This window comes from Physeter macrocephalus, chromosome 2 (genome assembly GCF_002837175.3).
Source record: "Physeter macrocephalus isolate SW-GA chromosome 2, ASM283717v5, whole genome shotgun sequence".
NCBI classification, from domain to species: domain Eukaryota; kingdom Metazoa; phylum Chordata; class Mammalia; order Artiodactyla; family Physeteridae; genus Physeter; species Physeter macrocephalus.
In genome coordinates this window covers 35,568,354-35,583,987 of record NC_041215.1, presented here as the reverse complement: position 1 = coordinate 35,583,987, position 15,634 = coordinate 35,568,354, and the positions used below count along the sequence as shown (strand labels likewise).

The following is a 15,634-nucleotide window of genomic DNA, read 5'->3' as shown; positions in this document are numbered from 1 at the left end:
CTGGGCCTGAGTGTCCGGAGCCTGTGCTCCGCAGCGGGAGGGGCCACAGCAGTGAGAGGCCCGCGTACCGCAAAAAAAAAAAAAAAAAAAAACCTCACACTGCTTGCCTGGGGCAGAAGCAGTGATTTGAAAGGAGGCTGGGTCAGACCTGCTGATATTGGAGAGTCTCCTGAAGGCAAGGGGCAACTGCAGCTCCCCCTGGGGACACGAACACTGGTGGCAGCCATTTGGGGAGCTTGTTGACCAAGTGGACACTGGGGCTGGTGGGTGCCATTGTGGAATCCTCCCTCTAGCTCATTAGTGCCAAGACCTCAACAGCCTCTTGCTGCCAGTGCTGGGACATCTCAGGCCAAGCAACTGCTAGGTGGGGACACAGCCCCACCCACCAGCAGGAGGCTGCCTTAAGACTCCCAGACAGCTGCCCTAGGACCTGGCTCTGTCCACCAGAGGACCTGGAACCCAGCCTCACCCACCAGTGAGCCGACACTAGCCTCAGGAACCCCTGGGACCAGCCCACACCCACCAACAGGCCAACACCAACCTTGGAGATCCCTGGGCCCTGCCTACCAGCAGGTTGACACCAGCTCTGAGACACCTTGGGAACCCAGTTCTGTCCACAGTGAGCCAGCAATAGCCCCAGGACACCCTGAGATCCAGCCCCACTCACCAACAGGCCAAAGCCAGGTTTGGGACATCCCAGACCCTGCAGCTAGCCATGTCAGGAACTGGCCCCACCCATCAGCTAGATACACTAGAAGGAACAGCAGTAGATCAGATGATACAGAGCCATGGATCAGCAAGCTGGAACACAGAGTAGTGGAAATCACTGATGTTCAACAGGAAAAAGAATGAAAAGAAATGAGGGCAGTTTAATCTGGGACAACATCAAGCATATTAATGTTCACATTACAAGGGTCCCAGAAGGAGAAGAGAGAGAGAAAGGGGCAGAGAACATATTTGAAGGCATAATAGCTGAAAATTTCCCTAATCTGGCAAAGGAAACAGACATCCAGGTCCAAGAAGCACTGACAGACCCAAGCAGGATCAACCAGTGAGGACCACACCAAGACACATTGTAATTAAAATGATAATGGGATGAGAAAATATTAAAAGTAGCAAGGGAAAAGCAACAAGTAACATACAAGGGAACTCCCATAAGGCTAACAGCTAACTTTCCAGCAGAAACTCTTCAGGCCAGAGGGAGTGGCACAATATATTTGAAGTGATGAAAGAGAAAACATACAACCAAAAATACTCTACCCAGCAAGGCTCTCATTCAGATTTGATGGAGAGATCAAAAGCTTTACAGACAAGCAAAAGCTAAAGGAATTCTGCACCACCAAACCAGCTTTACAACAAATGTTAAAGGGAGTTCTCAAAGCAAAAATGAAAAGGCCACTACTAGAAACATGAAAATTATGACAGGAAAAAAGCTCACAGGTAAAGGTAAATATACAGTAAAGGTAGTAAGTCAACCACATACAAAGCTAGTAGGAGGGTTAAAAGACAAAAGGAGTTAAATCCACAATAATTAGTCAAGGGTTATACAAAACAAAAGGATATAAAATATGATGTGGAAAATAGTAAATGGGTGGTGGGGGTAAAAATGCAGTGTTGTTAAAATACATTTTAGCTTATGAGATCAGCAACTTAAAATAATCATGTATATATATGTATGTATATATGTAGGATTATGTATTATATATCATGTATACGTATGATTATATACATGATTATATGTATGATATATGACATACATATTTACATAGCAATATCTAAACCTCACAGAAACCACAAACCAAAAATCTATAATAGATACACACAGAGAAAAATAAAGGAATCCAAACATAACACTAAAGGTAGTCATCAAATCACAAGGGAAGAGAACAAAAGAAGAAGAAAGGAACAAAAAGAACTACAAAACAACCCAAAAACAATTAGCAAAATGACAATAAGTACATACCTATTAACAATTACTTTAAATGTAAAGGGACTAAATGATATATATACAATGGAAAATTACTCAGCCGTACCTATTAACAATTACTTTAAATGTAAAGGGACTAAATGATATATATACAATGGAATATTACTCAGCCATAAAAAAGAATGAAATCTTGCCATTTGCTACAACATGAATGGACCTAGAGGGTATTATGCTAAGTGAAATAAGTCAGACAGAGAAAGACAAATACTGTATGATTTCTGGTGGAATCTAAAAAACACAACAAATGAACAAACAGAATAAAATATAAACAAAGTTATAGATACAGAGGACAAGCAGGTGGTTGCGTGAGGGTCAGGGGTGGGGGGAGGAAAGACATAGGTGAGAGAGATTAAGAGGTACAAACTTCCAGTCACAAAATAAATGAGTCACAGATATGAAATGCACAGTGTGGGGAATATAGTCAATAACTAAATAATATCTTTGTGGTGACATATTGTAACTAGACTTGTTGTGGTGATCATTTTGAAGTGTATAGGAAAAAAATCACTGGGTTGTGTAACGAGAACAAATGTAGTGTTGGAGGTCAATTATACTTTAGAAACAAACATACAAACAAAATCATAGAAAAAGAGATCAGATTTGTGGTTACCTGAAGTGGGGGGTGGGAGGAGGGGGAATTGGAAGAAGGCAGTCAAAAGGTGCAAACTTCCAGTTATAAGATAAATAAGTACTAAGAATGTGATGTGCAACGTGATAAATGTAATTAACACTGTCATACATCACATATGAAAGTTGTTAAGAGAGTGGATCCTAAGAGTTCTCATCACAGGAAAAAATTTTTTCTGTTTCTTTAATTTTGTATCTACATGAGATGATGGATGTTCACTAAACTTATTGTGATAATCATTCCATGATGTATGGAATCATTAGGCTGTACACCTTAAACTTCTACAGCACTGTATGTCAAGGATATCTCAATAAAACTGGAAGAAAAAAAGCACTAATATCTACCATACAATACTAATCAGAAAAAATAGCCAAAACACACACCATGCACACACAGAGTTTGGAAAGAACAAATATATCAGAAAAAAATACCCAAAATATTACTACAAAATATACCAAGGTAAAAAAGCATTAATAGAAAAAATAGGACATTACATTATAAAAGAAACCATTCCCAGGATATCAATAGCACAAATTTGTATGCACCTAATAACACAGCCTCCAAATATACAAAGCCAACTCTGTGGAAGCTAAAAGGAGATTTTAATACATTTCTGTCAGAAATCTAAAGATCAAGCAGATAAAAAAAAAGCATTAGTGAGCTTAAACTAATAATTATAGACTCTTGAGCTAACAGAGAACATATAAATGTTTTGAAGCTCACATAAAATATTTACACATTTGACTAATAGGTCTGTAAAAGCAGTCAGCATATTCTAGAGTCAATGACATACAGAACATATTAATCACGATGCAACTAAATTAGAAATCAACAACTAAAATGTGGAAACATTTTTATGTTTAGAAATTAAAGGTGCTCTTCTAAAAGACAATGAATTAAAGAAGAAACCATAAAGAAAGACAATGAATTAGAGGAAACCACAACAAAACCATACATGTTTTAAACTTTAACAGTAAAATAATTATCAATCAATCAATCAATATAAAGATAAAAATTACTTAGGGGGTTTGATTAAGTTAAAAAAATATACTTATGTCTGGCACATAGCACACACTCAGGATTGCAGTAATGATTTTTTTTTTTGATGTGGACCATTTTTTAAAGTCTTTATTGAATTTGTTACAATATTGCTTCTGTTTTATGCTTTTGGTTTTTGGCCGCAAGGCATGTGGGATCTTAGCTCCCTGACCAGGGACCGAACCCGCACCCACTGCATTAGAAGGTGAAGTCTTAATCACTGGATCGCCAGGGAAGTCCCTAAATGTTACCTTTTATGAATTATTTTTAATTATAGAAAATGTCAAACGTAACAACTGGAGGCAGAATAGTGCAATATGTTGCCAATAAAAGTATGACCCATAGGCCAGCAGCACCTGCCACCTGGTTGGAAATGCAGACTCCCAGGCTGCCCCAGCTCTGTGCAACCAGAATCTGCATTTTCAGGGGACTCCTGCACTTTACAGTTTGCTTAATGAACTTCCACAGTCCCATTCCCAGCTGCAACTCCTGACCAGTTTTGTTTCTCTTCCTGTACTATTTTGAAGCAAACCTCAGACAAATACGGTTTCCTCCGAAAATATGAATGTTTTAAAAAAGTTTTGATCCAAATGTCCCCGATCACTATGCCAGGGAAGTCAGTCAGGAGAACACCCCTGCATGTAGAGATGACTCCGAAGGAAGAGGGCTCTCAGGTGCCTCTCTCACGCCCCGGGGAGGCAGTTTGACTCAAGTCATGCTCATGCAAACAGCCACCCGGGTGCTCTGTGCTTTTCTGCAGGCACTGCTGTCCTGGCGGTGAGGCTTCCTGACCAAGACATCGCTCTGTCTTCTTTTCCCAGAGCCCTGGGTTTAAATTCCCTGTTGAACAGCTGTGTGTCTCTAGGAAAGAATGTCAACTGGTGGGAGGTTTCCCCAGCAGTAAAACAGGAATAGGAGTATCTACTACAGAGAGTTGCTGACAACGTGAAACATGATAACCTAAGCTGTAGGACTTCGTTCCAGTCTCTGTTCTCACGTCCCCTCCTCAGAGAGGCCGGCCCCATCTGCCCTTTTACCTAAAACAGCGGCCCCATCACTCTCTTTCTCCTCTTTCCCTGCAGTGTTTTCCTTTAAAGTTTTTATTACCTGCTGAAACAATTTGCTTATTTATCGCCTGTCTCCTCTTCTAGAATGTAAGGTCCACAAGGCAGGGATTTTAGTCCCTTTCCTTTGCTGCTGTCTCCTCATGGCAGGACAGGACAGGAGACAGAATTGGAGCACAAAAGAACGTCGAATGAATGAATGAATGAGGGAATGAATGGGTGAATGAATGGATGAGTGAATGAATGAACAAATGAATGAGTGAATGAATGGATGACTCTACCAGAGAACTAAGCAAGGTGCCCTGGAGCCAAATTCCCTCTCCCCGCTTTCTTTCCTGCTCTGCCTCCCTTCCATGGGTACCAGGAGGGCAGAAGGCAGAGAAGCCAGGCCAGGCCCGAGTCTCTGAAGCAGCAGCATCACCTGGACTGGAGAGGGACACATCCCTTCTGGGCCCAAGTACCCGAGATCTGTCCTCCCTGAGACTTGCCCTGAGGTTGTTTTTTTTGTTTTGTTTTGTTTTGTTTTTTAAAGATTTTTTGACGTGGACCATTTTAAAAGTCCTCATTGAACTTTTTACAATATTGCTTCTGTGTAATGTTTTGGTTTTTTGGCCCTGAGGCATGTGGGATTAGCTGCCAAACCAGGGATCGAACCCGTGTCCCCTGCTTTGGAAGGTGAAGTCCTAACCACTGGACCGCCAGGGAAGTCCCCCTGAGGTTGTTTTTGAGGGCCCTCACCTGTTGGATCCTTGCACCCCAAGTGCCTATCTTGGGTCCCATTTCGAAACCAACCCATCCCCACCCTTCCTTCCTTGTCTCAGGAAATATTCACAGAAGGCTGGGGCGGTCCAGGCCCTTATGATACAGTGGAAGAGCAGGTTCTGAAGGAAGGCAGCCTCAGAAGGACTTTTCAGGGTGGAGGGGCCACAGGGCCCAGATGCGGGGGAGTTCGTGGCCGTGAAGGGGGGTGTTTGAAGTTGAACAGGAGCCCCTAAGTCACACACTACTGCGTAGAGGTTTTGGGAGAGGAGATGCCCCCTCCTTTACGAGATGCTCAGAGGCGGTGTCTGGCCCACCTGCCCGCCCAGGACCTCACCTGATAATGCAGCACTGGTCCATCTTGTTCTTCTTCATGTTGAAGTAGCAGTTGTTTGCGATGGCAAAGATGTGCGGTGGCAGCTCGCCCACATGGCGCTTGTAGTACAGCTGCACCTGCTCTATGGTGTAGAGGGGCAGCACCTGGTACGGGTTCACAGCCACAAGGATGGAGCCTGTGTACGTCTGGGGAAGGGAGAAGGTGGTTAGTGACCCCTACTTTGAGGATCAACGCTGCCTGGCCCTGATCTTGGCCTTGGATGCCACCTCCCAAGGGCCACCAGGGCTGGCTGTCTGTGGCGCGGAGGCGGGGTCTGATTCTGGACCGAGAGGCGAGACCCTCGGCAGCTCAGATCCTTCACCTGGAAAGATAAGGAGGCTTACCAGGAATGAGAGCTCCCAGGGCAGGGGTGCATTCACAGGGACATTAAATGGGGTGGTCCTGCTTAATGTTTGGCGCTCTGTCTGGTATTCAGAAGAGGCTTGATAAAAATGGACTGAATGGGGACTTCCCTGGTGGCGCAGTGGTTAAGAATCCGCCTGCCAATGCAGGGGACACGGGTTCGATCCCTGGTCCGGGAAGATCCCACATGCCGCGGAGCAACTAAGCCCGTGCGCCACAACTACTGAGCCCAGCGTGCTGCAACTCCTGAAGCCCACGCGCCTACAGCCCGTGCTCCGCAACAAGAGAAGCCACTGCAATGAGAAGGCTTTGCACCACAACGAAGAGTAGCCCCCGCTCGCTGCAGCTAGAGAGAGCCCACGTGCAGCAACGAAGACCCAACGCAGCCAAAAAAAAAAAAAAAAAAAATGGAGTGAATGTATGAAGCGAGTCTTCACCTGCCTTTCACAGGGGCCTCTGTGAGGCTGGGCCACCACAGTAGCCCTCATGGACCCCTCATGGACCCTAGTTCAGGATCACCCGCTCATCTGGAGCCTCCACTGAGCCTGCCTGCCCCTCTGGGTTGGGACGGGGAAGGCCACCTCAACAGTCATGTAATCATCCGTGTCTTCGTTTTCATTTTAGGAAGGGAGAGGATAATCTCTCTGGCTCAGGCCTATGACAACCAGATAAACCGAATGCAAGCATACGCTCTTTGGAAAAGATAAGCTGCAATTCCACTTGGATAATTGCTGTTATTGGTCCCAGGAGCTGAGGCTCACTCATCCAAAGCGGACTCAGCATGCCCCGTCCCCTCCTCCTTCCCCTGAGGGCCTCCTCCTTCTCCTCTCCCAGCCCAGCCCTCTACTGGGGGGGCCCCTGCTCACCCACTCTCCTGAGAATCCCAGGATCAGGGCTGGTCAGAGGTCAATGAGCCACCTCCCTCTGAGAAGCCCAGGCAGGTGGTGACTTCCCCGGGTCACACACACTCACGGCAGGGCTGGCGTCAGTTCTGGAATACCACCTCCCCTGGGAAGTCTGCATTAGAACAGGGATGAGACCCTCCCATCCACCGCTAGGCTTTGGGAGAAGGACCCGCGTTTACCTACGCGGCCCTCCTGGTCATCACACAACTTACTTCACAGGAGGGCAGAGGTCTTCTGCCTGGTGACCCTGTCTCTGCCACATACCTAGGAAGGAACCACTTGGCCATCAGAGCAGGCTTTCTGCTCAGCCACAGAGGAGCGAAGAGGCAGCGGTAACTGAGTACCTCCTATGTGCCGGGCACTGAGCTGGCATGCTGCATGTCAGCTTTCTGTACACTCGAAGCCTTTATCCCCCTGCTTCTTTCAGACTGGGGAGCAGAGATCGATGAGCGTCCTCATACTATGCAGGCGTGGGGAGTGGGGACTGAGCCAGGTGTGCCCGGGGCGTAGCTTGCTTCCCCAGCCAAGTCAGCACGTGTGGCCCCAGCGCACCAGGGGGCCCCATGTGGCCAGGAGGGACTCACGTAGATCTTGTGCTGCTGGTAGCGGATCAGGAGGTTGTGCACCATGCCCGCCTCGTTCAGGTCCCCCAGGAGGATCATGTCATCCACACCCTGAGCAGAGTTGGGGTGCATGGGGCTGAGGATGCCAAGGTCCTCTGCTCGGATCCAGTGTTCCTGGAACAAAGGGCACAGACTTTCCTGAGCGGGGGTTGTCCTGGGCCAACCTGTCCTCCACGTCCTCAGTGGATCAGATGATCTGGTGGCCAGCACCTGGCCGGGGTTGGTCTGTGGTGAAGGTCAGGGATCGGCTCAATCCGAGGCTGCAGTCAGCACACGTCTAGGGCCGAGGGTCAGTGCGCGCTGGGGCTAAGAGTGAAGTTCAGACCAGGGTCAGAGGAGCGTGTAGCCAGGAGTTAGATTTGGCTGTGATTGGGATCAGGGACAGTTTGCAGCTGGGGAGCCTCACAGATGGTTGGAATAAAAGTGTGCAAGTAAAAGTGTTCTTTAAATGGCATGACATCATTTTGCAAATAGAAGATATTATTGTTAACATTTGACTGGCTTCCAATCTGTGGGGGTCACAGGTCACAGTCTAGAATTTTCTCCTTGGAGGCCAAGTCTCCACATGCTTCACTTTGAAGACCCTCAGCAAAGAGGGTTGCCCAAGGAGGACTTAAATGACCAGCTGGACCCCTCACTCTGCGTACCCTTCTCCACTGTCGCTCCCCTGCTCCTCCCCAACCCCCCAGGTGACTGAGCTGGCTTCCCAGCAGGTCACCCTGAGCTTCCTACTCTCTCTTCTGGGCTGTTTTGCTCAGCGTGAGCTGGGATTCCTCCTCCTCCTCACATTCCAGGGCCTCCCCTCCAGGCATCTTTCTCACCTTTCCCTCCCCCTCCTGTCCTTCCTGCTCAGCTTCCCTTAATTTGCAAACAATCTTCCTGCCCTCCCCTTCTCTCTGTCACAGCCCGTTTCCCACTTCACGCTTTCCTGCTCCCCTAACTGTCCTAATTTTCCATCTGCCAACACACTCCCTGCTTCTTCACTATAGAAACAGTTCCCAAGACAGACACACAATGTTCACCACTACGGGACGACTTCCCCGTAGTCTGTCCTGCCACATGGGTCCCTGACTTGGGCTCTGGAATCCCTGGTGCTGGGAACAGCACCAGAGAAGGGAGGGGGCTCGGGGCCCAGGAGGGGTGGGGGGATGGGGCTGAGAAGGCTGAGCCTCTTGGGAGAGCGTGGCCATACTGACTTTGCATTCATCATCTTCAACCAAGATCTTGCCAGGCTTTGTTTCTTTGATGATGCCCCCGATGGGCACGCTGGTCTTGTCAGCAGAGGTGAGGTTCAGCCACACATGGTCACCCTGGAGAGCAGAGAAGAGTCGGTGGTCAGATCCTTGATCCACCTTCCCCTTCCTGCTCAAGACTTACCTCCCCGGGGGGTGTCCCTTCCAACCAAGAGATCCCAAGGTGGCTGAGGCATGCTCTCTTCCCCTTCCCCTCCTCCTCCTCCTTCTTCTTTTTCTTCTTCCCTCTCCCCTCCCCTGCTCCCAGCCCTTTCTCACTCTTGCCAGGAAGTTAATGGGAGGTGGCAGGGGAAGCTTCCCTGGCCTAGTGTTTGCAGGAAAGTATCTCTCTGTGAGGTGCAAAAAGAGAGTCTTTGCCCTGCGAATAGCCCTGTAGTACCCAAACCCATTGGCTGGGGAAAGACATAGAGCAAAATCTCACTAGGTTTGTGCCTGGCCTGCAACATGGCATTGACACACATGAACCTCTTTCTAATCCAAGAAAGCTCACCCTGCTCAAAGAGGAGGAATCCCAAAGGAACAAGCACAGATCCACATGCAAATATACTGAAATTCAAAAGGAGGAAATGAGCAGGTGAATAACACTCACCAGGGGAAAACAAACTGCCACAGAGCAGTGGAAAGTTGTGACCAAGTATCTCACCATGATTTCCAAAAAACGTACTGAGGTGTAGAGCAGAGGCACAGGAGCTCAGAAATTAGACGCCAAGACAACTGAAAAGGATGGGACATGAATTGGCAGAGCTCAAGAAAGAAACGGAGGAAAAGAAGTAAACATGGGCCAGAGATGAAAGCAAAACTGGAAGCAACAACAGGGGAATAAGCACTGCTAAAATTGTAGTAAAGATCATAGAAGACAGGAGGAGAAAAGTGAGCAAAATGACAGAGACATTTTCAATATTAGGATTAGGAAAAAAAAGGATAGATATGGAAGGCAGACAAAAATACTAATAATTGAAGTGCACAAAGAAGAAAATCGGGGAAAAAACCGGAAAAATTACTTAAATATAAAATTCAAGACAACTTTCAAGAAATTAATGAAGCCTTGAATCTATGGATTGAAGACACACCATTATTTCTTTGAAATAATGACAAAGAAAAATCAACTCTAGGACATAAAGGTTATTGGACTTCAAAAATAAAGAAATAATTTTCTGAGGGGTAGGCAGACAAAAAGACAAGTTCACTTATAAGGAGATAATTCAGGACAAATTCAAATCATATATGAGGGCCGAACACCTCCTACAAAGATCTCAGGAAGAGAGCAATACAGCTGTTAGGATGGCCATTATAAAAAGTACAGAAAACAAAAAGTGTTATTGAGGATGTAGAGAAATTGGAACCCTTGTACACTGTTGGTGAGAATGTAAAATGGTGCAGCCACTGGGGAAAACAGTATGAAGGTTCCTCAATAAATTAAAAATAGAATTACCATATGATCCAGCAATCCCACTTCTGGGTAAATATCCAAAGAAATTCAAAGCAGGATCTCAAAGACATATTTGCATTCCCATGTTCATTGCAGCATTATTCATAATAGCCAAGCAGTAAAAGCAACCCAAATGTCCATTGGCAGATGAACAAATAAACAGAAATATAATATATACAGTCATCCCTAAAAGTACTTGGGGGATTGATTCCAGGAGCCCCTGCAGATACCAAAATCCATGGATGCTCAAGTGCCTTATATAAAATGACATAGCACAATGAATACTACACACCATGGAATATTATGCAGCCTTAAAAAAGAAGGAAATCCTGCCATGTGCTACAGTGTGGATGGACCTCAAGGACATTATGCTGAGCAAGAGAAGCCAGTCACAGAAGGACACATGCTGTATGATTCCACTCATGGAAAGTATCTAACGTAGTCAAAATCATAGAAACAGCAAGTAGAAAGGTGGTTGTCAGGGGCTGGAGGAGGACGGAAGGAAAATAGTGTTTAATGAGTACAGAGTTTCAAGTGTGCAAGATGAAAATGTTCTCTGTTGCACAACAATGTGAATATACGTAACAATACTGAAATGTACACTTAAAAATGGTTAAGATGGTAAATTGAATGTTATACTTTTTACCACAATAAAAAAAACAGAAAAAAAATCCAATAATTTTTTTACCCAGCCAAATTGTCTTTCCAGTATAAAGATAACAAACATTTTTGAAGATACAATATTTTCCCATAAGCCTTTTGGAAAAAAACAATTAGGGGACAAACTTCAGTCAACAGTGCAAAGAATGAATATAGGTCCACACCAACACACACATCAAGAAATTTCAAAATACTTGGGGCAAAGAAAAGATCGTAAAAGCTTTCAGAGAGAAAAATAAGCTTTATACAAAGGCTCAAGAATTAAAATGTTGTCCAGGGCTTCCCTGGTGGCGCAGTGGTTGAGAATTCGCCTGCCGATGCACGGGACACGGGTTCGCGCCCCGGTCCGGGAAAATCCCACATGCCGCGGAGCAACTGGGCCCGTGAGCTATGGCCGCTGAGCCTGCGCTTCCGGACCCTGTGCTCCGCAACGGGAGAGGCCACAACAGTGAGAGGCCCGCGTACCACACACAAAAAATAATAATAATAATACTAAAATGTTGTCCACCTTCTCCATAGCAAGGCTGGAAACCAGAAGGAATACATGTCTTCACAGTTTTCAGGGAAAATTACATCTAGTATGGAATCCTATGCCCAGCTGACATTCAAATGTGAATAAACATATTTTTAGACATGCAAGTTGTTAAAAATATTTACTTCATATGCACCCTTTCTCAGGAACTATTACAGGTTGTGCTTGATCAAAACAAGGGAGTAAACCAAGAGAGAGAAGAACCTTGGGTCCAAGAAAAGGGATTCAGTGCAAAGGAGAGGTGAAAGAAATCTTTGGGGTGGTTGTGAAGGAGATCCCAGGACAATTCCGAGATGTGTGCCTCAGAAGTAGAAGATGCTGGTTTAGATATGGCCTCAGCAACTCTGGGAGAAACTTCTTCCTGAGGATGAAATTGATTGAACTCCCAGATGAATCATTTTGAAAGGACATTGACATATCTGGGAGAAAGCTGGGTGGCGGGTGGCGGGGGGAGGTTATGTCGTCATAAGTACAGAGAAAACAAAGCAGATAGGGTAGAAGGACAATTACAAAGTCTAGCAAAGGGAAGCACAGCACTCAGAATACATTGCAGGGCTCAGTCGAGAGGAACATTTTCTTTCTTTCTTTCTTTTTTTAACTTTTTATTTTATATTGGAGTATAGCTGATTAACAATGTTGTGTTAGGGACTTCCCTGGTGGTCCAGTGGTGAAGAATTCACCTTCCAATGCAGGGGACGTGGGTTCGATCCTTGGTCAGGGAACTAAGATCCCACATGCCGTGGGGCAACTAACCCCTTATACCACAACTACTGAGCTCTCGTGCCTCAGCTAGAGCCCACGTGCCACAAACTACAGAGCCCATGTGCTCTGGAACCCATGAGCCACAACTACAGAGCCCACGCACCCTGGATCCTGTGCACCCCAACTAGAGAAGAGAAAACCCACAGGCCACAACTAGAGAGAAGCCCGCACACCACAACGAAGAGACCACGTGCTGCAAAGAAAGATCCCGCATGCCTCAACGAAGACCCTGTGTGCCGCAACTAAGACCGACGCAGCCAAAAATAAAAACAAAAACAACAACAACAAAATACTGTGGTGTTAGTTTCAGGTGTACAGCAAAGTGATTCAGTTATAAATATACATGTATCTCTTCTTTTTCAAATTCTTTTCCCATTTAGGTTGTTACATAATATGGAGCAGAGTTTCCTGTGCTCTACAGTAGATCCTTGTTGGTTATCTATTTTAAATATAGCAGCGTGTACATGTCAATCCCAAACTCCCTATCCCTCCCAGCCCCTGACACTTCCCCCCTGGTAACCATAATTTCGTTCAAGAGGAACATTTTCTTAGATAAAACCAGTAAACTCTGTATGTAGATCTAATGAAAGCTAGGATTTAACAATTTCGGGAGGAAGGAGAGACAGTATGAGTGCTGTGGGCAGGTGTTAGGAGCAAGGAGCTAAGGCCCTTCTCACCTAGTGGGAAGTCAGTAATAGGTGATGCCTAGAACCAAAAACTCAAACAGCCCTGTACACATGTTCTTTAGAGACACAGAGGGAAGTATCAGTGAATCAACTAGAAGGTCGAGGGTGGTCACCTCTCTAGAAGAGGAAGTGAGGGACTGATTCTTCAAACTGTGTGCCCAAAACAACTTAATTAAACTAAAAGCGAAATGAAGAAGAACAGTAAGGAACAGCTGCCACAGGATACAGAAGACCAGCCTGAGCAGCATACTAGATTCAGTGAACTAATTGAATCACATTAGGAACCTCAGAGACCTAGAAAAGCTTTCCTACAACAAGGATAAAATTCCAGTGTGAAAATTGTGGTATGCAGCTGAAACAGCAGGCAAATTACCAAAGAGAGAAGATTATCAGTCAAAGACAGATGATGGGGACTTCCCTGGTGGTCCAGTGGTAAAGAATCCACCTTCCAATGCTGGGGATGCAGGTTTGATCCCTGGTCAGGGAGCTAAGATCCCACATGCCGCGGGGCAGCAAAGCCCAAGTGCCACAACTACTGAGCTTGCACACCTCAACTAGAGAGCCCATGTGCCGAAGACTACAGAGCCCACGCGCCCTGGAGCCTGTGCACCACAACTAGAGAAGAGAAAACCCGCACGCCACAACTAGAGAGAAGCCTGCATGCCACAGCAAAAGATCCCGCATGCCTCAACGAAGATCCTGCATGCGTTCAAGACCCGACGCAGCCAATAAATAAATGAATAAATAAATAAAAAGACAGATGATGGGTATCTCACAGTGAATTTGATATTAACCAGAGATGAAAAAGAGAAAGACCATTTCCAGTCCACACTTAATGATAAGGTGTCAGGCCAACATGAGCTGGAAAAATAAATAAAAGAGCTAGAACATGACTTTTGTTCACTCCATTTGGCCAAAGCTCTCCTAGGAAATAAATGAGAAGCCAAGCGCAGAAAATAGAGCTGCTTCATGAGCTCTATTGGAAGAAAAAGATGACTGTGCAGAAACAGCTGAATCGGGAGAAGAGTGAGTGAGAAGAGATAAAGCAGAAGCTATCAGCTGCAAAGAAAGTAAAGTCTATATTGAGATTCAAGAAATAGAGGATGAATTACAGAAAGCAGAGAGATCTACGAGACCTTCGTTGTTCTTTGTGATAAGAAATACCTGACAACTGGCTGCTACCCATGATGCAGAAAGCTCCTTCCCCAGCCTGAGACAGAAATTACTACAAGGAAACTCAAAGACCCAAGGCCATGAAGAATCCACTTCCGGGAGACCTGATCCTCAGTCTTCTGAGGTGGGCTGGCTCTTCTGGACATTGGCTGAAATGGGTGCTGTGCCCTGATCCCATGTGCCCACCTGCCATGTCTTCTCTTCCCATAGAAAAGATGGGCCTAGAGATGGCTCTGTGCTGCCTTTACTTAGATAAATGAAGGATCCAACAAATGAGAAATACCCTGTCAAGACATTTTTTTTTCTGTTCTTTTATTTTATTTTTAAAATTTTTATTGAAATATAGTTGATTTACAATGTTGTGTTAGTTTCAGGTGTATAGCAAAGTGATTCAGTTATACATATACATATATATATATATATATATATTCTTTTTTTACACTCTCTTCCATTATAGGTTACTACAAGATACTGAGTATAGTTCCCTGTGCTATAGAGTAGGTCCTTGTTGGTTACCTATTTTATATATTGTAGTGTGTTTTGTCAAGACATTTTAAGCCCTGAATATAAGTGAGGGATTACTGTGCAAGTGTGGTCCCCCTGCCAAAGCCCAAAGGTTGGCCAAGGTCATTTGCTTTAGGTAATACAATCTGTCTCGTTCCTCCAAACTCCCTGTCTCCGGTATTTTCCTTATAGGGTCTCATTGCCTCTCCTCTTCTTTCCTCGGGAGTGATTTGACTCAGCCTTTGGCAACTCCCACGAACAAGCTCTCGATGGAAGAGATGCAATTCTTACCAGTCTCAAGCCCGACATCCTGAGGCAGCCGCTCCTGACAGCCTGTGTGCAGAGAGAAAGCAGAATGTCAGTCCTCGTGGCCCTGAGTTGGAGCCCTGGAGGGTAGGAGCCACGTGCGTTCATCAGCGTGGCTCTGAGCGCCTGGCGTGGGGCCGAGAAATGACTCTTCAACGAATGGACGGATGAGTCATAGTTCCACCGCAAGTGTGAGAGGAGGCTCCCTCAGCTTCATCCATCCCATCTCATCTTTACTGAACGTCTATTTTGCACTTGGCACTGGGCTCAACTGGGAGTGCAGTGGTTCTGAACATCCTTAGGACACCATCCCTGCCATCCAGAAGCTCAAGCTGTGTCTGGGCAGACATCCGTGAATACCAGTCATCCCCCTACACCACACGCAAGCAGGGCTTCCACATGGCTGCTGAGGGAAGCAGCCAGCAGAACTAGAGACACAACATACTTCATCTAAACCTCACGGACAGGGGCTTCCCTGGTGGCGCAGTGGTTCAGAATCCACCCGTCAATGAAGGGGACACGGGGGGAGTGATTTGACTCAGCCTTTGGCAACTCCCACGAACAAGCTCTCGATGGAAGAGATGCA

General features: G+C 45.8%; 1 protein-coding gene across 2 annotated transcripts in view; it reads right to left on the bottom strand.

Moving 5' to 3' along the window:
* The window catches only part of MYO7B (myosin VIIB), an 88,927-nt gene extending 73,876 nt beyond the window's left edge, over window positions 1-15,051 (bottom strand). For both annotated transcript variants that reach the window (XM_055078692.1, XM_024115012.2), the window contains exons 1-4: window positions 15,034-15,051; window positions 8,940-9,053; window positions 7,705-7,857; window positions 5,814-5,998 (exon numbers count right to left, since the gene is read on the bottom strand). In XM_055078692.1, coding sequence (XP_054934667.1) covers window positions 5,814-5,998; window positions 7,705-7,857; window positions 8,940-9,053; window positions 15,034-15,051 — 470 coding nt within the window. The remainder of the gene's footprint in view (window positions 1-5,813; window positions 5,999-7,704; window positions 7,858-8,939; window positions 9,054-15,033) is intronic.
* Window positions 15,052-15,634: the final 583 nt, after the last annotated feature.